At 41.2% G+C, this 24421-nt stretch overlaps 2 protein-coding genes across 2 annotated transcripts in view; both read left to right on the forward strand.

Annotated features, from left to right (window-relative positions):
* The first annotated feature begins 2322 nt into the window (after positions 1-2322).
* On the forward strand, positions 2323-11333 carry LOC119721552. Its single transcript, XM_038191632.1, has 5 exons — positions 2323-2419; positions 6581-6886; positions 8579-8683; positions 10113-10499; positions 11251-11333. Exons 1-5 carry the CDS (start codon positions 2323-2325, stop codon positions 11331-11333), a joined length of 978 nt encoding a protein of 325 aa, XP_038047560.1.
* Positions 11334-12873: 1540 nt separating this feature from the next.
* The window catches only part of LOC119721553, a 35075-nt gene continuing 23527 nt past the window's right edge, over positions 12874-24421 (forward strand). The window contains exons 1-9 of the mRNA XM_038191633.1: positions 12874-12883; positions 14918-15253; positions 16500-16616; positions 16973-17086; positions 17299-17631; positions 18168-18275; positions 18906-19331; positions 20068-20178; positions 21018-21128. Coding sequence (XP_038047561.1) covers positions 12874-12883; positions 14918-15253; positions 16500-16616; positions 16973-17086; positions 17299-17631; positions 18168-18275; positions 18906-19331; positions 20068-20178; positions 21018-21128 — 1666 coding nt within the window. The remainder of the gene's footprint in view (positions 12884-14917; positions 15254-16499; positions 16617-16972; positions 17087-17298; positions 17632-18167; positions 18276-18905; positions 19332-20067; positions 20179-21017; positions 21129-24421) is intronic.

Genomic DNA, 24421 nt, shown 5'->3' on the forward strand with positions numbered 1-24421 from the left:
CAAAGGGTAACGCGTACTTTGCGACGAAAAAGAAACAAAAACAGAATAGGCGGCTTTTGACATTTTTGATTGGCTTAAATTGCGCTTCATTGAACTATACAACTGGAATTATTGATGGGTTCATAAAATAAATTTGTTTTGAATGCTGCTCAATTGACAATGGACGAGAAATTGAGGCAGGAAGCAGGCAGTTAATGGTGTTTGCTCTCTTTGCTTTGTTTTTTTTGGAGTACCTGCATTATAAGTCATGAAGCTCACTATTCTGCGAGATATTTAGGAAATCATGGGTTTTATCATGGCCCAATTGTTAGTTTTTAATTAACTTGATATTATCAATTATATTAGTCATTTTTGGAGTCAGTATTTGCATTTTCACCCCCAATATGAACATTGTACCGGATATTCGTATCTGTGATCATGGGCGTCGCCAGATTTTTTTTTTAACAGTGGGGTAAAGCATATTTTCCCACAAAAACCTTATATTATCCAGCATTTTCCCGATTTATAAATTTTTTCGAGGTTGGGCAGGGACATTTGCCCCCCCCCAAACAATCAATTAAATTAACATCAATATGACTCGCGCCTCTTTTTGTCCCTTTCCACCTTTTTTTCCCCTCCTCTTTTTGTTTTTTGCTTGTCCGGGGGGGGGGGGGGGGCTTGCCTCCCTTGTGACGCCCATGTCTGTGATACAAACATAGTTTTTGGACAGGGATCAAATGATGGATTTGAATTTAAAAGAAGAAAACATCATCTTCAAATTCTCCCTATACCATAACTTCTGGTCTGATTACGTCATGATTCTGAAACCTTGCGAAACTATTTGGTTGTTAAAAGAAAACACATTAGGGGCAATTTGGTAAAATGTGGAACAATGGTTTTTTTATCTCTAAAGTTAAACAGTCTTTGATGTTCTGTTTGAGGGCACCCTTTCGGTTGATGACGTCATCATGTATTTTGTGTTTGGCATTCCTCACGGAACTCTGCAATAAGTATTTTGCTTGTCGGTAGTAAAATCCGGTTTTTTATTTTTTTAACTCATGGTTCACATAAATTATATAAAATTTGGCCTTAAATCGCTTGCAATTTGATACCATGATGACGACATGACGACGCCACAAAATTTAAAATATCTTCGGATCTTCGGAAATGATTTCGACACCGGATGTCGTCATCTTGTCTGTAAACTGTCGTCACTCTTTTAAAATATATCAGGATCTCAACAAGTCAGACAGCACTTCCAGAGCTCTGACAAAACATATGCAGGGAGTGATTAAAAAACGCAATAGATACATGTAATTAATTTTACCTTAAAAAAGAAAGAACAAACACACTTTTCCCGATTACACCCTTTATCGAGCCCCTGGGAACTATTATACAAATGAGAAACATTCGTTAATGTGCAACATTAATTGTTTTATATCAACGCCTGAATAAATCCTTATCATCTGCTCGGCACGATCAGAGCCGCCTGAAGCGTGACCGTGCAATGGAACCTCAATTTACCGTGGATTTGCACGAATAATTCAATGACACGTGATCAGATGACGTTGTATACGCCAACACGCCCACACTAATCAGGGGACTCGTGTTATATGTGAGCAATGAGCCCGAGTCAAGGTGTTCTATCCTTTAGCGCGTCTAGTTATTGATGCGAGCTTTCTCATCACCATTTTCCAGTCTGCGAGCCGCAGGTGAGGTCTACATTCACAGGCTACAATTTACGTTATTTGGTAAGGAAACATATTTCACTTCTAAATAGCCAAGACGAATACTGGTTGTGCAGTACATTTCATTGATACTGAAAACACTGCAAAGAAGTTCTTTGTCTATCGTATAGTTTCTGCAGTGTACTGTCAGAGAAGAACGACTTTACGAAATGCGATAAATGATGGTTTCTCTTCAGAGGCAGCGGGTTCAGAGACGTTATACATGTAGTATTCGTCCTTTACTTTCTTTGAAAACGGAATTTTGGTTAGGTTTTCAGACTTGGCAAAATGTATTATAAACCTCTTGATCAATTCTACCTCACCACGTACAATTATGCAAACGACTTATAATTAAACTGTCAAAGTGTTGTTACCAGTACTTTACACACATTACGTGTTACCCGTTACAAAAGCAATAACGTGAAGGTATTTTGAAAAGAGACGAACTGCGCCTATTAAGGTATGTTTTTGGATAGAAATTATAACTGGGATCAGGAAATACAATTATATCAATATTGTCGTGGTATTATGTGATATGTGGCCCAATTTTACCTTTTCAAATAAACCTTTTTTAAATTTTAGACACTGCAGTCTTTGAGTCGTTGTGCCCTTAAAGATGGGGAGGGCGTGGACATGGCTGGTTCCTCCCCTCCTCGCTGTGGCTCTACATTTAGTGTGCTACACACCTGTGTTGTCCCAAAACTTCCCGAACGGTAAGTCTGTTTCAAAACTTCGATTAAACCAGCTTTCATAAATACCTAACACAGTTTACCCATTCCTATGTTCGAGAGCCCGTCACGTGGCCGGTTTTATACGTTTGATAAAGACCGGCATTGCTGGTCGAAATCACTTTTTCAGCGTCACATGACTCCTATGAAATTCGGTGCCTTTTAAGTAACCGTTTTATTGGTCGAACGTTCTTACCATAATATAGCTGTAGGGGTAACGTAAAGCATGAAGTAAAACTGTTAAACAAAATCGTTGGCAATTTAGAATTTTGGAATCATTTTGACTTTTCGACCGAAAACGTTTGATTTATCTACCGAAAAGGCATTTATGAATGGAAATAAATATGTGCGTGGCCGATATCAGACACTATGTTTAAGACCAGTTGGAGTCTAGATGCTGATAATTACTCGTCACGCCTTCGGCTCGGGTAATTATCAGCATCCAGACTCCAACCGGTCTTAAACAGAGTGTTTAAAACCAGCCAAGCACGCGTTTATATTCCCTTATCTTATGCGTACACGGATACACTCTATACACAAAATAAACTGTATTATGCCCATTTTATTCTCCATTGGTGAAACGCTAATGTCTAAGACGGATGTTTAAAGATACAGCGTTCGTTCAGTTTACGCTAAGATGTACTGGAAAAATCAACAAAACAATCAAGTTCCCATTTTCCCGTATTTCATAAGATATGAATTTCATTCCTTTTGAGCGAAACTTTACATTGTCGGAAAAGGGTTTTATTAGGGTTTGTCTATTAGTTCATTACGCACATACACATCATCTCGTTCACTGATTTTTGTGTATTTTTTATTTTTACTTTGTAACCAATTTTTTTTAATGTAGAAAAAGCCAGCAATTGATGTATTTCCAATGTCTCTATCACTGAAACACAGCATTAACAAAGAGAAAAAAAGAGGAATGTCTTTGTGATCCCCGGATACTGAGTGACCAGTTACTACGACATTCTTATCTTGAGCTTGGATTTTGTCTCGTTTGTTCGGTTGTACGTTGATTCTGCAACAAATGCTTGGGTTTATGGTCTTGAGTTCTGTGTGATCCTAACAACCACAGTCAAAACACATCTAGCTCTACTTTGGGAGAAATGACTGCAAATAATTTCGTTACCTAAAACACAGGTCGATCCTGAAAAGATTTTTATTCGCTGTATAGCAGGTCAAGGTTATTTTCCTGTAAATGTAATCATTTCGACGATTTTTCAGTCGCACCAAAAGGTAGCGCTTAATGTGGCTGTATAGCCGCATTTTGACTTGATAAATCCTGTTTATTTTCCTTTTGTCTTGCAAATTTGATCACCTACGCACTTAAATGCCTCATTGAAGCGTTAGCATTGTGACTGCTTGTAATGGCCTGGTAGAGAAGTACTCAATCGGAGCATTGACAGATGGGCTAAATAATGGGGAGAGAAAGACAAAAAGATCGGATGTTTTCTCACCATTAGTTGTCTTCGGTTCCGAGCATGATTTATAATGGACCCGTCAGTTTTAATTAGTCGAACATAAGCCGGGAGCAAAATCACTTAAGTGGGCTCTAGGCCGATTTGTTTAACGAGAGCAAGTAATTAATTCAAGTCTGATAACCATGACAAGCTGTGCTTTCATATTAACAGAAAAATCAACAATGGCCAGGGTTATAATGGAACTATTTGTTATATGAATGGCTAGTCTTAATGCGTACACAAACAATAATTAGGAAATATATGAAAAGACGCCTTCGACAAGGAACGATGATGGAAATGACAATATTGAACTGTAATCGCGTGACTACTGGTAATCGGAGCGGCCAGTTGTCCAATTCAATATTGTCATTTCCAAGTGTGCAATGCATTGAAGTAAGGGTGCACATATCAGAACCAAGGGCGTAGCCATTGACCTTTAACAAGGTTATTCATGACCAAACGTTTCATGCATACTAAAATTAATAGTAAGTGCCAGGATGTAGGAAATACATTCTACATAAAAGTGCCACCAAGCGGCGATAGAACCCCCAAGTAAGGAACATAAAATGTTCCTTGCTTTACGTAAATTCAAGTTGACTCTCAACCGAATGGGATACATTTCTGCTGTCACACAAGGTCAGGTTAATAAAAGTTGAAAACAAGAACAATACCTATATACCAAACGCTTGCTCAATTGCTTGAGTGCAAATAATAATGAAAACGATCCAAACCAACAATCTCTCATTGCGGAAATCTGCTCCCAACTGTACACAACATCCTTCGGACGTTCTATCATCTCTATCAAGGTTTTGACTTTTGAAGTAACACCATTTCTCCAAAATAGCTTGGTTTCGATCGATTCAACACTATTATAATTTAATTCAGTTTGATTTCCAATTGGCGTTTTCAATTTTGAAAACTTACGAAATATACTTTCCAGTGATGGCATTAAACAGGCACTACGAAACTACAGTCGACAAAAACCACTCCCCTCCAATTGCTAGTCTAATGTACCCAAACAAACAACTTTCGACTGCGTTAGTTTGGTTTTGGTTTCTTGATCAGTACAGACCAGGCGACGGACGGAAGCTTTTTTCTCCTGACGTCGTGATTATCCTGTGAAGGACAAAATACATTAATTTAGCAGGCAGATCACTACCGATCGGTTGCTCTTTCATCTTGACTGTACGTTATTAGACGGAAGTATTCGCCCCCTGAGAACCCGTCCACGTTCATTATTCATACGAATCTAGATCGCGGCTGATCTGTTAACTTCAAGTAATTCGGTCACGTCTTGTCAGTTACCGTCAGCACCACCACCGTTATTGTACAAGTACCGCCCATTTCTCAGGGAAATCTGGACACACAGCCACGACAGAACAAAACGTTCGTGACAGTGGCGTAAATCCGTGTCGGCGAGTGGGAGAAGTGGGGTGTGTTGGTGTTTGTTTATGGTGTAAATCGAGGACACACACGTGCAGCGTCATCGGCGATTTCTAATTCATTCGTATGTTGTGAGATTCGTCTCATCTGAAGATTGGCGTTGAGCTGAAACAGCTAATACTGTTTTTTAGATTCGTTTGCGCGCATTATCATTTATATGATATCAGCCCGTGCATTCCTTGGTTTGTAAGGGAGGAGACCGAAGGGTTAAAATACGAACACTTTTAAGTTGTTTAATGTTTGCACGTGATTTCGATGTCCCTTGTAATGAGATGAATCCATAAGAGAAGACATTTATATCCGTTTAACCTTTAATTCGGTTAGGAGTCAAAGAAAACTGAGTCGTGCACATTAAATGATTTCCATGGTCAACTTTCACGAACATTTTCATATTCGCTAACGTGAAAAGGTGGCTCTTTAACACCAACATGCATTAATCTTTTGAAAATGGTAAATAACATTTCCCACTTTTTACTGCCCGTATCTTAGAATAGTTTGTAGTAACAGATAAAGAGTCGAGATTAATGTCCTATGCATGTACGTAAAGTTCGTTCTTTAGTAAAAAGATATGTAAAGACGCACTAGCCACCCGTACCTCCTTCAGACGTAGATAGCTTTTGTCATTACGGTCTTTCATTCTACAGGTTTCCCCAGCTGGTTTAACTTATGTCACACAAATTCCTAATAAAGACATTTTAATTTTGTCCCCGAGCATTGTTGAAGCCCTTGAAATTGAGAATTGAGCTCGACGATGTTCGGGGACAAAATTAAAGTATTGTTATAGGGAACTTGGGTGATATGTGTTAAAATGACTGGGAAACGTACCTATTCCGGACAAACTTCCGACTGTTCTCAATGGTTCATGTTCAGCGACTTTCAATTCATATTGCATGTTTCTGTTGCAATAATGTCAGTGTAAGAATTCCCCCCCCCCTCAGGGTGCGGGTAATTCCGAACGACGCAATTTTTTTTCTTTCTGCCAGCCATAAGGACCTAAAGGACTATTGACAAAATAATCAAAAATATGATTATGTTGAGGACTTGACTTGAACTTTGTTTGGCGTATCAACCTTAGAAAATGCCCTCTTAGCTTGTTGTGAGAAGCCAAAAAGGAAAGATATTCGGCATTCCCCCACTCTCCCCTACTAGATGTACAGTATGAATACTTGGGTGGCATGACGTCACAGTATCAAGGTAGTCGGTAACATGTTTTCTTTTGTCATTTTGCTTTCATCACCAGAATTTTGTAGTGCTGTGCAGCTCAACTCTTCTAATCAGGTCGTCGTCATAAGTGATGGAAGTCTCACTCTTTGCCTCAATGTGACTGCTCCGCCAGGGACGGCCATCAGAGCAACTCTTCATAGGTCTGTGGCTATTGTTTTCGACTACAGTGTCTGTGCCTTCTCCTTTGATGGGTTTGAGTTTTTCTCCACTAGGTGTCGGGAAAAGATTGAGGTGTTCTCCCCTAGAGAGTTACTAACAATGGTGCCTCCTTACAACCCGGGAAGCCGACCTAGGTTCAGCTTTGAAGCCGTCTCAAATGAACGTAAGTAGAATTCAAATTGCTGTTTTCGTGCGTTGCACCAGATAGGACTATGAGCTAATCAACTAACACAGTCGCAGCGGTGTTAAAATTTGATGGAGTATATCGAGCCTTCTGACTAATTGTGAGCATTTTACCAGGTTCCCCCCCCCCCATTTGTTTGTATAAAGAGTGCCCTTCTTTTGTCAATAAGTGCCCTTTTTCTGAACAAGTGCCGTGTTGAAAAAAAGAAGTGCACATTTAGTTTCAGCCGCCTTTACGAGTGCCTTTTCTTTAATTTCGCGCACGTATCGCCTTGAGCAGCGCCGTATATGGTCCAGTTAGTGTGCATACTCGTCGGTTTTGAACAGCGCCCCCATCATGGTACAATGCCCCCCCCCCCCACACACACACACATACTAAAATTTGTATCGTTTTGAAGACATTTCTTGTTCTCGTGTAGTAAATTTTTCGAGTTTGAAATTGTAGTTTCAAAATGCTCTCAAATAACAAGAATTAATTTCCTTTGCTGAAATTCGGGCTTAATATCCTTCTTCTAAAACACCCTTCCATTTGCGACGATTTTTTTTTCTGTTTTATTCAAAGATACAATCAACAATTAAATAACAATAATCTATGTACATGTACAATTAATCGTCTGCTCTATAGGTACTTCTGAATTACACACAACAAAAAATTCTAACAAACAGTTTACTCGACATGACGAAGCTGGAGTTCCTGCTCAAAAAGGATGATAAGGTTGGAATACTGGCCAAATTTAAAACGACTCACTGTTTGTTTACCTATATTAATTAAAGTATTGAGAAACCGATAACTATTGTATGTTTCCCCGACCCCGAAAAGAATATTTTCCACAAACAGACTGATCGATTTGCCATACTTAGATGCAACAATCTTTTCAATTTCGTTCCAAAGGGGTTTTACCATTTTACACGACCAAAAAAAAGTGTTCAATGTAATCAATACTATCATGACAAAATGTGCAATTTTCTGAATCACTCTTCTTCCTTTTGCAAAGCCAGACTTGCGTGAGGTAACAGTTATGAATGATTTTCCAATTGATTGAAAATGACTTACTGTCTGGACAGCAATAGTTGAGCCTCTTCCATATTACATCCCAAACAAAGTTATGAGTGGGGAATTTGTTTTTCCAAAATGTCTCTGCTATGGGGATAGTGAATTTTGTGTCAGTAAATGTCTTCCTGATGTGCTTCATATTCATCTTAATTAGCTCATTTCGAACATCAATATTAATGTTACCAATCGTTTCTTTGGAAAGTTGTTTCCATTCCACGGGAAGGGAATTAATGACAATATAATATTCCAGTAAGTAGTTACCCTTGTTGCCAATGATTTGCCTAATCTGATCAGCGGTCATGAAATTACGAATCAACGTACCTTGGAATATTGTGTGCATGTCTCCATGACACGGTTTGTCAGATCACATCACCCGCACACGCCCACACCCAGACACACACACTATTTTAATTTTTAGGAGGCCAACTGTCCGGAGAAAAATAGGGTCTACATTTCAGCATGGATGTGCAAGTGCCCTTTTCACCCCCCCCCCCCAATCAAAATGACCTTGCTACGTCACTGCTACAAAACAAATGGTGATTTTGCAAACCCATAAACATTCATTTATATGACACTATATTTCTAAATACCGTTTTATTCTCCATTTTGTTTACTTAGAGGTATGCGGCAATGGCGACCATCTCTGTACTTTCAACAACGGATCGTTTTGCATCGGCGAAAATACAACTTGCCTCTGTTTAACAGATGGATATTGCTATGACTGTGAGTTCAAATTTTAAAGTGCACTATCAACCAATAGAACCGAAACTTCAGAGGACAACACTTACGAACATGTACAGAATAATGAACAGAATTTTGGACTTTGTTAAAAAAAATTAACGAGAAAGAGTGACAGGACGTACATATTTGACAGTTGTCACAGAAACAAAAAACGTTACCCTTCTACGGAAAGTCCATATCTGTATCTGTGTCTGTAACATACTTTGCAAACTGCTTGGTGTAATATCCTGCACATGACACACACGCGTTACTTAGCAGCAAGTTAAATACGAACCCCTGTGTGATTGAAAGAATATGTGACCTACTGAGGCAAAATGAGGAATGTCCTCCCTAAAACCTTGTTTTGAGTAATTGATGCCTGAAGTCGGATATACTGGAAAAACATCTCAAGATCGATATTGAATTGTTTTTTGAGTAGCCAAGGTATCCAAGATTCACACTATGCATTTTTTGTTGGGAAAAAATACCCACAGAAAGGGGAAAATCTGAAAAACGTTTTTCACTGCCGTTGGCGGCGCAATGGGTTTCTTATTTTTGAAAGCCTTTTTTTCTCGAAATGAAGTTAGCGAAACTTGGGAGGACACTGTTGAAGTTCCTGCCGCAAATCTTTGGAAAGAATTAAGCTACATAAATAAATTTGATATCATTGGAAAGCCAATGATTTGCAGGTCACATATATTTCTATCGTAGATTTGAGACCTGAAGACGGTTAAACTTTGTGGGCCCCTAATATCTACCGATAGTTCGTTCCATTGGGCTGTTCTTTCTAGGCAAGAAAGACAATTTGTAGCAGTCCTTTTTGATATAGGACGTGAGAATGACAGGCCTGAATTTTGTCGATTCTTCTTTGATTGGTATTGCCGGAGAACTTGTTTGTCACATTTGTACACGCGGATAAATCGGACACAAGGCCGTCTCGCTCTCGCTCTCTTCAAGCTAACTTGCTTAGTGTGAAGGTTTGACATGCTACCCACAGGCCTTACTGAATAAAAAGAAGTATTTTTTTGAACTAATTAGCGGCGTCGCGAGAACATTTTCAATAGGGGGTGTCGTAACAAATTTGCCTACACGTTTACGTACAAAACATCCGTCAAGCGGCCAAAAAACAGGGTCCTGATATTTGCCGGTAGAAAAAATATGGGAGTTGTGAAAAGTAAAATTTACCGCAAACTTGCAACAAAATATTTGACGAGCAAAAAAACCCAATCCTCTGATATGAAAATTTGCCGACAACAGTAAAATAATACTAAAGGCCCTAAATTTTTATCGAACCCTAAATTTGTATTATTTGTCGACAACAATTATGGATTTGCCGACATAAATTTTGAATGGGGAGGCTTCCCCTCCCCCCTCTTGCGACGGCCCTGGAACTATATAATATAATAAATTGCGGCTTATTATGTCGTTGCAGATGAAGAAGTATGTCCTTACATAGTTTTGGACTCAAATCAAGCCGTCAGTATTTCTGAGGAAGTTGGACTGTATTCAGAATGGAGTGGAGACGTTACCAAGGGAACCAGTTGCTGGGCTGTTCCGGTGCTATATGACATTGTCATTAACGTCACTTTTCAATCCTCTGTTGACCAATTTTTTACAAGAATTACTCACAAGACATTTGAAGGAGTTTTGATTAAACATTACGACAGCTTCGTAGTTCCAAGAACGGCCTCTTTCGTCAACGGCTTTGGGTTAATCATCCTCAGCGCAGCCCTTTACAATGAAAGCTCCAATTCAACATTCTCTTTCAATCTACAGAAAAATCGATTCAACATCGACTATTTTGGCGGCTACCAAGAAGGTAGAGGCAATTTAAGAATTCGAAGACACCGGTTTTTTTTCAGTATGCTCAATGTACACCTGCGTATAAACAAAAGCTCGATTCAATGTTTGTTTCACCTAAATGTTTGTGATACAAGACAAATTTGTTTTACCGTAAATGTTAAGAAACAAAATTGACCGCTCGATTGTGGTGAATATAATCGTTGCATTTGGCATTGATGGCTTTTACACACATAATCACGACCCAGCTTTTGGTATTGACGCGTGAAGACATTAGTGGGAAACACCCCATTTGTTACAATTCAACTCGCGTCGAGCTTAAGCTCTGAGATATATTTCTTGAAGGAATAAGTATTAAAGTTATTCACCATCACTGTAGATGTATAGCTGAGGCTGCATAACCGGCTACCATTATTATAAGGGAAACAAAGATGTGAACTTTCTCGTTTGTGTATATTTTATCGCTTCTCAGAAATTAATTCTGGACAAACAGAAATGTTTGACTGTAGCACCAACTTTTTTTTTACACGGTCATAAGTTACCTGTCGACCTGATGAATTCAAGTGCGGTACCGGTGGGGTTATATGTTACGATTCTACCATTGTATGCGATGGGCGTCAAGACTGCGACTTATCATGGCGACATGATGAACGGGACTGTGGTGAGTATGTCGGGAAGTGCCAGAAATTCACTGTTCATTTATGTGTTCAATTATGCATTCTCAACTGGTCAATAGAGAATTGCAAGTGAGAGTTATTGAATGGAAGTAGCATGGGCGATTGGAAACGACGACCCTACTGACAAAGACTTCAATGACAACATCTACGACAATGATAAGAACCAGCAACAGTAAATAAAGCTAGCAGCCATCGTACTTCCTTGCTCTATCAATCGATAATGTGCATCAATGGTGCCTTACACCACTACAGTCAGTGTTCAATTTTTTTTTTACTGCTTGTGGTTATGCCAGATTACTGTGAAGACGATGACCAAATCATTCTTCCGAGAAACTCGTCATACGACATCAAGTATCCAGCCGGTCAGCTGAGAGGAGATCCAACTAGCCTAACATCCACAAGAGCCAGCTGCTCCTGGACAGTGCAAGCCAGTAGCGACCAAGTTATCCGGATTCGCTTCCTGGTTCCAACGACACACTCTTTCCTTAAATGGTTTCAATTGAATTTCTTCGTGGGGTCACCGTGGCAGCCAGTTGCAGCCTTTTGGAAGTTTGACAAGTCGAGTATGGTGATTCACAGCTCCGAGGTCCGAATCACGTTCTCGAAGAGTAATTTCGAATATCCTTCTCGACTGTACCTGCGGATTGAATCTGAATATCCAGGTACAAAGATGTACAACCATCAACAATCTTGTCTGTTCTGTTTTCCGTATTCATACATGTGTAAGTCTGTTGCAATTTGGTCCACTCAACCAATTCATAGTCAATCATTATGCACAATTTCGCGCATTTGAAACTAGGCACAAATTTTCTATCGCTAACCATAACACTTGATCAAAGTAATCATGGGCAAACTGAATGTAACAATTAATTTTTGCCTTGGCCAATCTCTTAGTGTTTTGTAAGAATGAGACGGAATTCAGCTGTGAGCCCGATAATGTCTGCATCCCGATCAGCAAGAGATGCGATGGATTCCCAGATTGTGACAGCAAAGCAGATGAAATAGGATGTGGTAAATACATGTAAAGAGTTTTACTTAAGTTTGTTTGTTTGTTCACGTGAGCCTCAATAATCAAATGTATTTAACAGGAATATTGTAGAGGGATGAACAATCTTGGCAACGTATGCCACGATTAAATCATAAGTCAACCGCTGGGCGGTCCATCACGAACTCAACAAGCGTCTGTATAGTTTCTCATGCAGGACTGATATAGGCAAACGATATAGAAAAAATGCCGCTATTGAAGCCGCCCTTTCATTGTCTTTCTTTTTCTTCTTTCTGCAAAAGGGGAATGTTATTCAAACCAATTTCGGTGTTTGACGTCTGACGGACAGTCAACGTGTGTGGACAGTAGCTATATATGTGACCAGCAGCCAAATTGTCCAAATATGTACGATGAACTGAATTGTGGTGAGTTTTTGTCTTTTGAAAATTAGAAAAAAAGGCCAGGTAAACATTGATTTGAAATGCTGTTATGTTTGTTGCAACGAAAACGGGAGAAGCTTCTGTTATTAAACCGTTCAGAACCATTTTTTTTACAACTTAATTACACAACAGTATCACATTTATATTCCCCTCTCAAAATAGCCATTTTTTCTACAATTGGTTCCTTTATAGGCCCTTATGTTTTAAAACTGACTTTCTTTATACCCCCAACAAAAATCGATTCTTATAACCTTTTTTGTTGCAGCGAAACGATGTATAAGTTTGACGAACATGATCAAGTGTAATATTAATTTTGTTGATTTTGTAATTTTTCTTAGTTGGCAATGACAATCTCTTAGTGTATACTTGTCTTCTTTAACAGCCATGCGGTTACGAAGGCCGATTTCTAAAGGTTACGTAATACTTTATTTTGAATGAAACAACATGCACACAGATATGTTTACGTTCGCGGGCGCAATCTTTGAAAATCAATTTCTCCGGTTTGTAATACCGTGTCTTCATGGAACTTTCAGGGCTTGTTTCCCTTATAATGATCCAACTATGTGCTAAAAATCGTTTTGATATGTTCAGTACTTTTCGTTGAAATTGGAAAAATAGGACTGGCTACGTGCATTTTTATAGGTTGTTAACACTGGTGTTTGCAAAATCTGTCAATCTGTTCAAGCCTCACGAAATTTAATAAGGTTCTTATCCATTATGGTGTGCAGTAAACATTTGCAGTATTGCCTCCTTCACGAGTTACTAATTAAAGATATAGTCCATCATTTGTAATTTGTGCATTTTGTTCGTTTGAAGCAACAAAAGTGCTCAAAGTCTAAAGAAGGGTGCTGAACAACTGACCTGATGAATTTTCAGCTCAGCTTCAGCTATATATTTCGAGAAAAACAGCATTCTATGATCTCAATTTTAAATCAAAAGTTGCTGAATCTTGTTTTGAATTGGGTCTGAATCCGACGAATTATAGCAACCGCGCGCGCGTGTGCGTCGTGTCAACGCTTGCGCGCGCTTCGCCGAATAAACTAACGAAGTACTAACGGAAATTTCCAACGGTGTTTCTTAAGAAGCACCGTTGGAAAGGCCTTCTTTCGTTGATTTCATAAGAATGACAGCTTGCCAGAAAGAATAATTTCACAGGGAGTTTAGTACCCTTACTATCTTTCAACCAAGTATGTTTTTCAACAATAATTACGCCAGTTACTTTTTGGATAGCTGCAAATGATGGACTCTGGCTTTAATAAATATCACCCTTTTTGCCGACTTCCATTGGTCGATACCGAGATCCACGCGAAGCACGCGAGTCACACTAATGGATATGCTAATATGCACTTCGTCGTTGTTGCCCCATAATCAGCCAACCTGAAAACCATGCACGTGAGTTAATTTGGTCGGCAAAAAATCCTTGTCGAAATTTACCTTGGAGATAGTTCAAGAAGTAACACAAGCGTTTGCAACAACAGATTAAATTGAAATTCGGAATATACTTATAGATGATATAAGTGTTCAACTACTTGTGAAATAACAACTGAGGGGATTCCTAGAAATGGAGATAAATACATAGATTTTGGGACGTTTTCGAACAAGTTCTTCCCGACTTTAAGGTCTGCTTTACCAGTAACCAGCATTGACGTTTCGGCATCGATGACGTCGATTTGTTCACCGCCATGAAGTCTAGAATTTCTTCTTCCGTTATAATTTAACATTTCAATCATACTGAGAATATTTTCTGAGAAACACAATATTCAAAAAGCCATGGGGGTGCATACGTAATCGGATAAACTTAAAAACGGCGACGCTTAGGCCTTTGCAAGCACATGGCTGTTAAGGTCTGTTCATACTTTGTGACAGCGCATTTTAGACGTCACGGCAGGTGCTATGATTCCGTAGGCGTAATACACTTTAACTCCAGCGAATGTTTGGTGACAAACTTGCTTCGTAGTCGCATAATTCGCGTTAAGCATGAGCCGGCGTAGAGTGAATTTATATATGAGCTCATACATTGATAATTAGGAGAGGGACAGGTCACGTGTAGGGTTTAACCAATAAAAGGGAAAAGGGGTCCAATTTTCACAGGAGTCAGATAATCATATTGTTTTATTTCGGCCAAGCACATATTTATACCCTTATTTATACACCAATCATGAGTGCTTTATACCAAAAGATCCACTTCAGTTTGGATACGAGTTGTAAATTTGGCTGCATGTCTAGATATTAGACATGGATGTCAATCAATGCAACATAGGCCTACTGTCTTCTATCAACAACTTACCACAAATTGCCCACGCTCTCTTAGTATTAAATTGTTTTTTCCCCACAGCTATATGTGGTCCACCTGTCGATCTATCTGACGGTGGTATCTACCAGCTGACCTCACCACACTCATCAGATTCTCAGCCAATAACATGTGTGTGGTTGGTCTATGCTTCTACTGGCCACCTCATCAACATCCGCGTCACCGACACATCACTCATCATTTCAGGGAACATCCGTGTAGGCTCTGGCCACGACTCAAGTAACGAGAGCTCGACAATCATTAACAAATCAATGGGCAAGATTCCCGAGGGTTTTACGGTTCATTCGGGAAAGGCTTGGATATCGTGCGTTGTGTCAAATAATAACTTCTCTTTCGAAATCACACAGTTGAGTGAAGTAGGTGAGTATAACACCTGTCGCGCTTTTTAAATGCTTTTAGTTACGTTCGGGGTATTAAGGTAGACTTATACAGAAATAATACTCGCATTTTGCTCTTTTACACCCGATATTTTGTTTTATGGGTTTTAATAATAAATTATGGTCGCATAAAAAAAATAAAAAGGCAGAATGCACCAAAATAAATTGACCTACCTCGGTTTCATACAAATTGCAGTATGTACGATACGTGCAAAAAAGACAGTCTGGATTGGTCCCATCGTATGTGGGTACTGCGTCGCGTGCGTATGGTGCAAAGTACGTCAGGCGTTGTCGGTAATTATGTGGCCAAGGGTTCCTCCCAATGGTCTCCCCAACTTTTCTTTTGTTACCGTTGAAGGGGTACTCGTGCAAAGAGTTTATACCATAAACATCTTAATGGCTGCGTTCGCGATACTCTTGATACGCTCAAGATAATGTCAAGAGTAGGAAAATGCGTGTGCATTGCACGGGGTCACATCGCTCGAACGGTTAATGTCAACTGCTATAAAGCAGACAATGGCTATCCGCTCCTTTCACAAGTACCCCCTCACCGGCAAAAACTGTACAGTTAGGGGTGACCGACCGACGCCATCTTGCCTGACTGCGATTCATTTGCCGCGAAGCGCGGCCACTGCGTGTATATAGTACAAATCCCCTGGTGTACGTGCGGCACACACAAGGAACGGTGCGCGTCAACCAGCGAAATGTCCCGCCCATGGAACGTCGTTGCTATGTCAAAGGGCGCCCTCTTTTGTCGGCGCACGGAGCCCATACTAGCAGAAGGTAATTCTTCCTTAATAAAGCTACACCTGATGCGCCTATGCTGGTACGTTGTGTGTTTTTGGATCATTGTATTTGACCTTTTCCGACGTATTTTTATAAACAATATATACTCAGTGTTCTCCGAGTGCTTACGAGAAAACATCGACAAGCTTACTTAGGTGGAACTTGACCCTACCACCTGCTACTTATACCGCCTCCATCTGCTGATCAATATTGTAATGATTTGCATTTGAACGGTTGAGGGCAGTGTATGTCGTCGACCTCCTTCTCAGGCCACTAACTGCGGACGCATCGGCCTAAACACGAGTTTCGGGGAAGTGCAGGCGTGTGGGCACTCCACCCTTTGAAAATGTTTGTGAAAGTACATGGATAAAATTTCAGACATAAATATGCCCAATAAAGAATTAATCCGCTCACCTCATTCTCACTATGTCGTCAATCTACAGTACAGTGCAACACCACAACCGAATTCGCCTGTTCGTCTGGAGTCCAGTGCGTAGCTGCCGACCTACGCTGTGATTCTTTACGCGACTGCGATGATTATTCTGACGAGTTGGGATGCTGTAAGTAAACGTCTTTTGAAAGGGAGGTTGAATCTATACTCTTCGTCTTCCTCTTTTGTTCAGGTCGGGAGTTTAGCTTTTAGGTGATCTTTGATCCAAAGAGGACCATCTATTAAGCGCTGAAGTTCAGTAGCCACTCCAAATCTTAATAAATCGCTTGTCGGGCTACACTGTCAAACTGAAATAGTTAAAAACTGAAAGCTAGAGACTTCCCCCATTAATCCTAAACATGCCATGCCTCTCAATCCCTGTTAAATGGTGCTCTGATTGGGCTAGCAGTAGCAGTAGACAGGGTTTCTTTTTTTTTTCATTTCTATTTCACAGGGCTTCTGACATTGTGTTTTCTTTATGAACAGTAACGTGCAGCAAAGACCAGTATTTGTGTGGTCATCAGGGCGCATGTGTGGATAGTCAGCAGATCTGTGACATTTCCAATGACTGTGGCAACTTTGAAGATGAATGGGATTGCTGTAAGGATTTGTTTAAAATCACATTTACCATAGCCCATGTGAAGAGTGAAACCTAGAGGTGTTATTGTGTTGTTCTGTTGTCTACCTTGTTTTATTTGCACGTTTATCGTCATGCATACATTTCAGAAGTATGTCAACCAATGAGACCTCACGCTGCATGTGTTTTGTCCACTTTTTTTTTAAAAGTGTGCTGTTCATATCTTTTGGAACAGATTCTACATGTGGCCCAAGTCTAGTTAATGTCAACATCTTCGCCGTCCTATCTGTGCCCTCGATCCAAAATAGCATATACGTGTGCGTTTGGCAGATTACCAGTGACCTCAACACTTACCTCACTATGGAGGTTCTTACCATGGAAATAGGACCTCATAGCTACATAACCTTTGGTAACGGGCACGAGATATCTTCTATGCTCGCCAAAGAAACAGACATGCAAGTTGCTGGAACCCTTTATCTCTTCGATGGAAATCAGATGTGGATGGTGGCACATATCTTTAGCGATGCATTCGATTTTGAGGCTACGCTAAATGCCGGAACGGTCAGAGGTGAGTTTCCGACGAAAGAGTTGTATTGCGTACTATTGGCTACTGAATCTCATAAAAGTTCCGGGTCAAGTTGGACCCTGAATCCGAGTAAGATTTGACCTGTCACTATTCTGGGTCGAAATGGCGGCTTTTCGTGTCATGATAGTAAGACTTTTCCGCGGTCAAAAAGACAATCTTACGCGTGAAAATTACACTTTTCCAGATCAAAGGGCCCGGGAAAGTGACGCATTCCTGGGTCATTTCGACTCAGTAATGGGTCAGGTCAACGAATCAGACCCTGGAAGTTGTAAACGTGCATATTTTGGTATTTGGTCACATTTGGCAGTAAGTTGTGCGTCCAGACTTCTTGCATGCAGAAACAGAGAAGTGAGAGAGTCGCAGCATGAGACGCACACAAAACTGATTAAAACCATTCCTCCAGTAACATTTGAACAACACTGCATATAAACGGTCACATCATAGTGGAAAAGCTACTCTGTGTTTTGCCGACTTTCCCGTCTGTAATGAACATACGGCTCTGTATTTCATTTTCAAAGGTTCTTGTGACGCCGAGAGTCTTCAGAGCGGTTCCAAGTGCGTGCCTGGCAGTTCACGATGTAACGGTAGAGCAGATCTACCAGACTACTCGGATGAAGTGGATTGCGGTAAAATATATTCACCTGCACGAGAAGAGTATCTCCTTGACTGAATATCTCTCTTTCTCTCTTTCTCTCTTTCTCTCACCACTTTTAAGATAGCTTGAGCCGTTATAATAAGTATTTCCTCTTTTGGAGACGTTTTAAAGTTTCATTACGATCATTTGAGGTACTAGCAGGATGCAGCGCTTCTCGCGGCCCCAAGTGGGCGTGGTAAGTCATGGATGCTGGCGATCGCCACAGTTTTCATCATCGACATTTATGTTTCACGTATTAGCGATACGTTTGGGAATGTTTCTATAGAGTAATCTTGTAATATTTAACTATTCAATGTCTAAAAGAAACAAATATACCGACAGGCAAAACAAAACACATATTTTTTCATGTGCCAACCGTTACTTCAGAGGACAGTGGAATCGGGGCATTATATGCAGTTTAGGACATGTATGTATAATCGACCCTGTCCAGGCCTTGGACAAAAAAAGTGACACGCAGAAAAATAAGACATCAGACACACCGACTGCATATTCTCTTTTAATATAGGATAGTTGCGATTGAGATGAAAGAGAGAAACCGGATGTAGTGAGGGATATATACAAAATTACAGCTTTGATTTAATTTATTTTTCTCTAAATGCAGGTTTTTGTGGAACGACCAATTTGAATCTGTCAACTCACAAAGAAGTGGTAACAGTGGAAGTTGCCTACGGGCTTGACGGATATAAACAGCAGCAGCTTGTAACAGTCTCCGTACGCGACAACCGAGATATCCCCCTGGTTATCGCTAACACTACATCCACCATCAGTGAGTGCGTGTGGAAGGTTTCCTCGTCAGTGGGAACTCGCATAGAGATAACTGTTGCCAGGTTTGTCGGTACTAATCTACGCATCGGTAACGGCCACGACCCTAGTGAGGGCGCACTAATTTGGTCCCATTCTGAGACTTTGTTGTCTCGCAAGACACTGTTTTCTTCGGGTTCAGCTGTATGGATAACAACTGGTTTGTACAGTTACCATTGGGTACCTTACCAGCTACAGTTTACCCTCCGTAGCTTCACAAGTATTGGTAAGCAGTACCATGCAAGGAATTCCGTTAATTAATCTTATGTCGTGAAATATTTGTTTTCTATAAAACTACAATGGTATGAGGGTGGATAGTTGATATACGGGGGCTAATATCGACTATCACCCGGAGTAAACCATGGCATAGTTACTTACTTTACCTCACACATATTCAACAAAATCTAGTCGAGTTTCGGATCAATTATTTTGGCAAAACGTTGCTTTTCGTCTGCCTCTGTGAAAGGATGTTCTATCCCTAGGACATTCTGTCCTAGCTTTGCCTGGATATTGATATTGTGTTCCGAGGAAATAGTGTCTCTCCCACTAGCTATCTGTCCCCTATCCGCATGTCCCTATTCAGAAAACGTCACATTAAATTCCGGGTCCGACACGTATATTTCGTGCGTCTTTATAATATAGACTTCTTTCAAATGAATCCACATTTCTGAGGATAGAATTTCTTTTTTCTGTGTTATCTGTGTAACCCCCCCCCCCGAAAAAGTAAGTCAATACTGCTATGAAAAACATTCATTTCGTCACACACACAAATGAAGGAGAGCAGAAGAGTTGCAAAGTTCACGAATGTAAACAGTCCTTCATTATTGTCGAACCAGGACTGCAGGGCAACCAAAGGCAGACCGTAAATAGGGCCTACTTTGACCAGGTTGTTCTGCCTGACCGCAGGCTTTTTAAATCGAGAAAATACATTACCTTAATTTGAAAATTGTATTTGTAATCAGATTGTGACGAGGGGCAGTTCGCATGTACTTCAGGAACTATGTGCCTGGACCAGTCTTCGGTCTGCAACGGGATTCTCGAGTGTCCAACTTACGCAGATGAACTCTCTTGCAGTAAGTAAAGGCCTACCTTCTGTACCCTTTAATATAAACCGCATACCTCAAATCAGACGCAAAGGAAAACACGCCACAGTATTGTATGGTAGATTCGTTTCAGACTTTAAAGTGAACGTTTCATACATGCATCGGATGGAACTACCACCCAGTGTTGTAGTCTTTTTTTCCGAGTACCGAGTACTAAGGTTACCGAGCACGAGTACGGGTACGGGTGCTTGCACTTCTGAGTACAAGTACAGGTCTCCAAATACGAGTGCTTGAACTTACGAGCACGAGTGCGAGTACGAGAATTTCCGAATACGGCCATACGGCAAATGGTTCATTGGGCGTAATTGGCCCAGGCCCAGTCAGACCGATATACAGACCCAATCACGGCTAGGTGTTTAAATACGTTTGTCTGGACGCCTACAGAGGAAAATCAGGAAACCTAGATTTCTCCGCAAGCCAATCAACTATTTCAAAGTGAAAGTATCGATAAAAAAGGCCGTGGTAAGTCAAGTTATACTTTTTTTCTCGAGTACTGCTATTCGAGTACGAGCACTTTGATGATCGAGTACGAGTACTGTCATTAATAATTTCGAGTACGAGTGCTTTGACATTCGAGTACGGGTACGAATACCCTAATTAAAAAAAGTACTCAAGTAGTACTCGAGTACGAGAACCGAGCACGAAAACCGAGTACGAGTACTACAACACAGCTACCACCCCTTCCTCTATATACTGCCCTGCCCAAACGACACCGACTCCTTCACCAGTTCGAAAGAAAACTTAACCCTTAAGTGACTTTTGAGGCTTCACTTTATAACGACAATATGTTATGGCTTTCGTTTCGATAGCGAGTTGCCAGGAAGAAGAATTCCCTTGCTCAACAGGAGAGTGCATACCGATCGATAACGTGTGCAATCGGTACTCTGACTGTCCGAAGCGGAATGATGAATTCAACTGTGGTAAGTCCAGCTAAAAAAATGTTTTGTGTAAAATGTACTTGCTTAATGAAAGTAAGCACATTGATCGATCTTGACAAGGGCTTGATGCTATTCTAACGAACATACATCTACTGCTGTACGGATGAGAGAATAAGGTCCGATAGTCTGAATTGACAATAGGCCTAAGGTTCGATAGTCCGAATGGACAATATTTTTCGATATTCCGAATTGACAATATGACTATATTGTCGATTTGGACTATCGGAGCTAATTGTCGATTCGGACTATCGGGCCCGATTGTTCATTCGAACTTTCGGACCTTATTTTGATTTCGGAATAATGAGCCTTCGGACTAGTGAGCCTTATTTTCGTTTCGGACTCTTGAACCTTCGGACTATTGAAACTTCAAACTAATGAGCCTTTGGACCAATGAACCTTCGGACTAATGAACCCTCGGACTATTGAACCTTCGGACTATTGATTCAAATGTTCGGATTAACGAACCTTATTTCATTTTCGGACTAACTTATGGGAAGTTTGTGCACTCGGACTCTCGAACCTTAGGACTCTAGAACCTTCGGACTAAAGAACCTTCGGACTAAAGAACTTTCGGACTATCGGTCGGACCATACAGACCCCAGTGCGCAGTGGTATAATTCCCTTTGAGCAGGCATTCATCAGTGTGGGACATACTGATGGATCTTCAGTAGTAAGAAAGCCCGGCATGGGTTATGTGTTTACTTAATGCACCCATAAGGGCACCAGAAGGAATAGCGCCTTCACACAATGAAGACACTAATACTAACAGGACCAATGCTTATTAAATGTTGCTGGTCCTAATAGCGGGCCAAGCCTGTAGACCTTTATCATGCTGCCACCATTTCAGTCATGCTCCCTGTATCCAATAAAAGGAACCAGACTATTTTCCCGTCCAGCCTCGCTTTGGTTACGTTGATGGGAAAAAAATCAGATGGCCGCAACATGATAATTGTCTAGTCCTCTTTAAACATTACCGACCGACGGACCACCCACCCACACACACAAGTGTATAAATACCTTCTATCGTGGGCCTTCTGCGTTGTCACTCTTTTGTTTGTACTTTTAGGAAGACCTCCTAGCCCAGGTTGGACGAAGTCTTCATTGCATTACGACTGACGTCCAGGATGACAATTCTCTACATAAGACCACCCAAAATTTTGACCAGAGTTTTGTTATGTTTTACCTCGTTATAGAAGCTTATTTCATGCCTACATACTCTATGTGTCCTTATCGATTGGTCCGGGGGGTTCAGGAATTCCATATGTGATGCTGACCGACGTTAATCAGGAAAATAAACTCAGGAAAAGCAACGTTAAACTTGTACGTGTTTGTAGACTCTTTTCATCAGTTTCTCATCATATCACCGTACCGCGTCGTACGAAAGCGCACACGCTAGCGCCCTCCTTGGTTGGTTTTGGTGGGAACGTGCAGTGACGTCACTCCAGCCAACCGAAGTCATGAAAACACTCCACCAATGACCAAAGCCGAAACATGTTTCTGGTCACGGTCGCTAAAACATGCCGGGTCATTGGATAGGCGACCGCGCTCAGTACAAGTTAGTGTGTAGCGTTTTCTTCCATATAATTATAGCTTAATTTGTGAACTTTTAACCCCTCGTACATTGCCCCCAGCAACAGTCCAGTGGTGGGTAAAAGTTATGACCCTATGGTATCAATCTCACCTAACCACAAAGTCCATTAGTACATTCCTTCAGTCTCTAGTTTTTATTGCTTTTAAATTGGATAGTCAGCCCCACCTTACTTATTAGATTCTTCACTCACTCTCCTTTATTACTTTCTTCGCTCACTTTTCTTTCAACCATCAAACGAGACACATGTCTCCGAATTCTCTCTTGTAATTACGGTAGTCTAGTTGTTCGATTGTTAGAATAAAGTTGCTGTACGACCAACATCGTGTGTATTCCATTATTCCATCAACCAAAAACCCTAAACTGGTGACCCAGACGTGATCTATACAACAAAACAGTGGAATTTTGGAATCAACTGCAGCGATGCCTACTACTCCTGCTACAACTAGTACTGGCGCAACAGCTCCGCCACCCGTAACCGCTACCATCAGCCTCAAACTCCCACCATACTGGCCATCTCACCCAACAATATGGTTCACCCAAGTGGAGGCACAATTCACCACTCGAGGCATAACCTCCGAACACACCAGATATGCTTATGTGGTGGCGTCCCTGCAGCCATCTATAGCGCAGGAGGTGAGGGATATTTTAATAACTCCACCCTCAGAGGCTCCATACACAACGCTGAAAAAGGAGCTTATTAAGCGCACATCTCAATCTGAACAAAAACGCTTGCATCAACTCTTGACAACAGAGGAGTTGGGGGATCGAAAACCCTCCCAACTGCTCCGCAAGATGCAACAGCTCTTGGGGGAGCGAACATTGGAGCCATCAATAATGAAACAACTTTTTCTCCAGCGGCTTCCAACCAATGCTCGGCTAATTCTTGCTTCCACCTCAGAAGAGGTCGACATCGACCAATTGGCAAAGTTAGCAGATAAAATCATGGAAGTCTCCCCTACCCAGGCACCCGTCTCTGCACACATCACTACCATTGAATCTCCGCCACCAACCGAAATTCAACAACTGCGGGCCGAAGTAGCGAATTTGGCATCAATGATATCCACCCTCACCAGCTGTCCACGTGAACGCAGTCGCAGCCGCAGTCAACCGCGTCGCCAACGCACTGATGACCGTAGATCAGCAGCCACGGCCACGCACGATGCAGAGTGTTGGTACCACCAGAAATTTGGAGCTATGGCCCACAAATGTACGCAGCCATGTTCTTATAAGGCCGATCACCAGGAAAACGACCAAGCCGGCAAGTAGGGGCGACATGCTTTGTCGGCCGTTCCCCATCTCATCGCCTATTTTATGTCACAGATCGAGTAACGAAGCAACAATTCCTGGTGGACACAGGAGCAGAGGTGAGTGTCGTCCCTCCTTCATCTCACGACCGCGCCCACCGCTGTCATGGACATGACCTTCAAGCAGCTAAGGCGGGCGGGCTAAATACCCCCTGTTCATTTACCGTGGGACGGTATTGTTATTGAGGAAGTGTGGGACCCTTCAAGCCAAAGCGGGAGACGGTCCACGCATGAACGCACACGGTACAGCCGTGCATGGTAACGGTTTGCAGTGGGGCTTGTATGTTTAGGGCAGACAAAAGATCAGAGGATTAGCAATGTACCAGGTCTTTGCGGTCGGTGAGTAGAAGCCGCCACTGATGGGTATGAAACCGCAGGAT

Source organism: Patiria miniata, unplaced genomic scaffold, assembly GCF_015706575.1.
Source record: "Patiria miniata isolate m_02_andy unplaced genomic scaffold, ASM1570657v1 HiC_scaffold_13, whole genome shotgun sequence".
NCBI classification, from domain to species: domain Eukaryota; kingdom Metazoa; phylum Echinodermata; class Asteroidea; order Valvatida; family Asterinidae; genus Patiria; species Patiria miniata.

What these genes read in the sequence shown, in the direction of transcription:
- LOC119721552 (XM_038191632.1), top strand. Translation starts at nt 2,323, where the DNA reads ATGGGGAGGGCGTGGACATGGCTGGTTCCTCCCCTCCTCGCTGTGGCT. An exon ending in TGAAGCCGTCTCAAATGAAC is followed by an intron (nt 6,887 to 8,578) that starts GTAAGTAGAATT and finishes TTGTTTACTTAG; the next exon opens with AGGTATGCGGCAATGGCGAC. An exon ending in TTTTGGCGGCTACCAAGAAG is followed by an intron (nt 10,500 to 11,250) that starts GTAGAGGCAATT and finishes GAATGGAAGTAG; the next exon opens with CATGGGCGATTGGAAACGAC.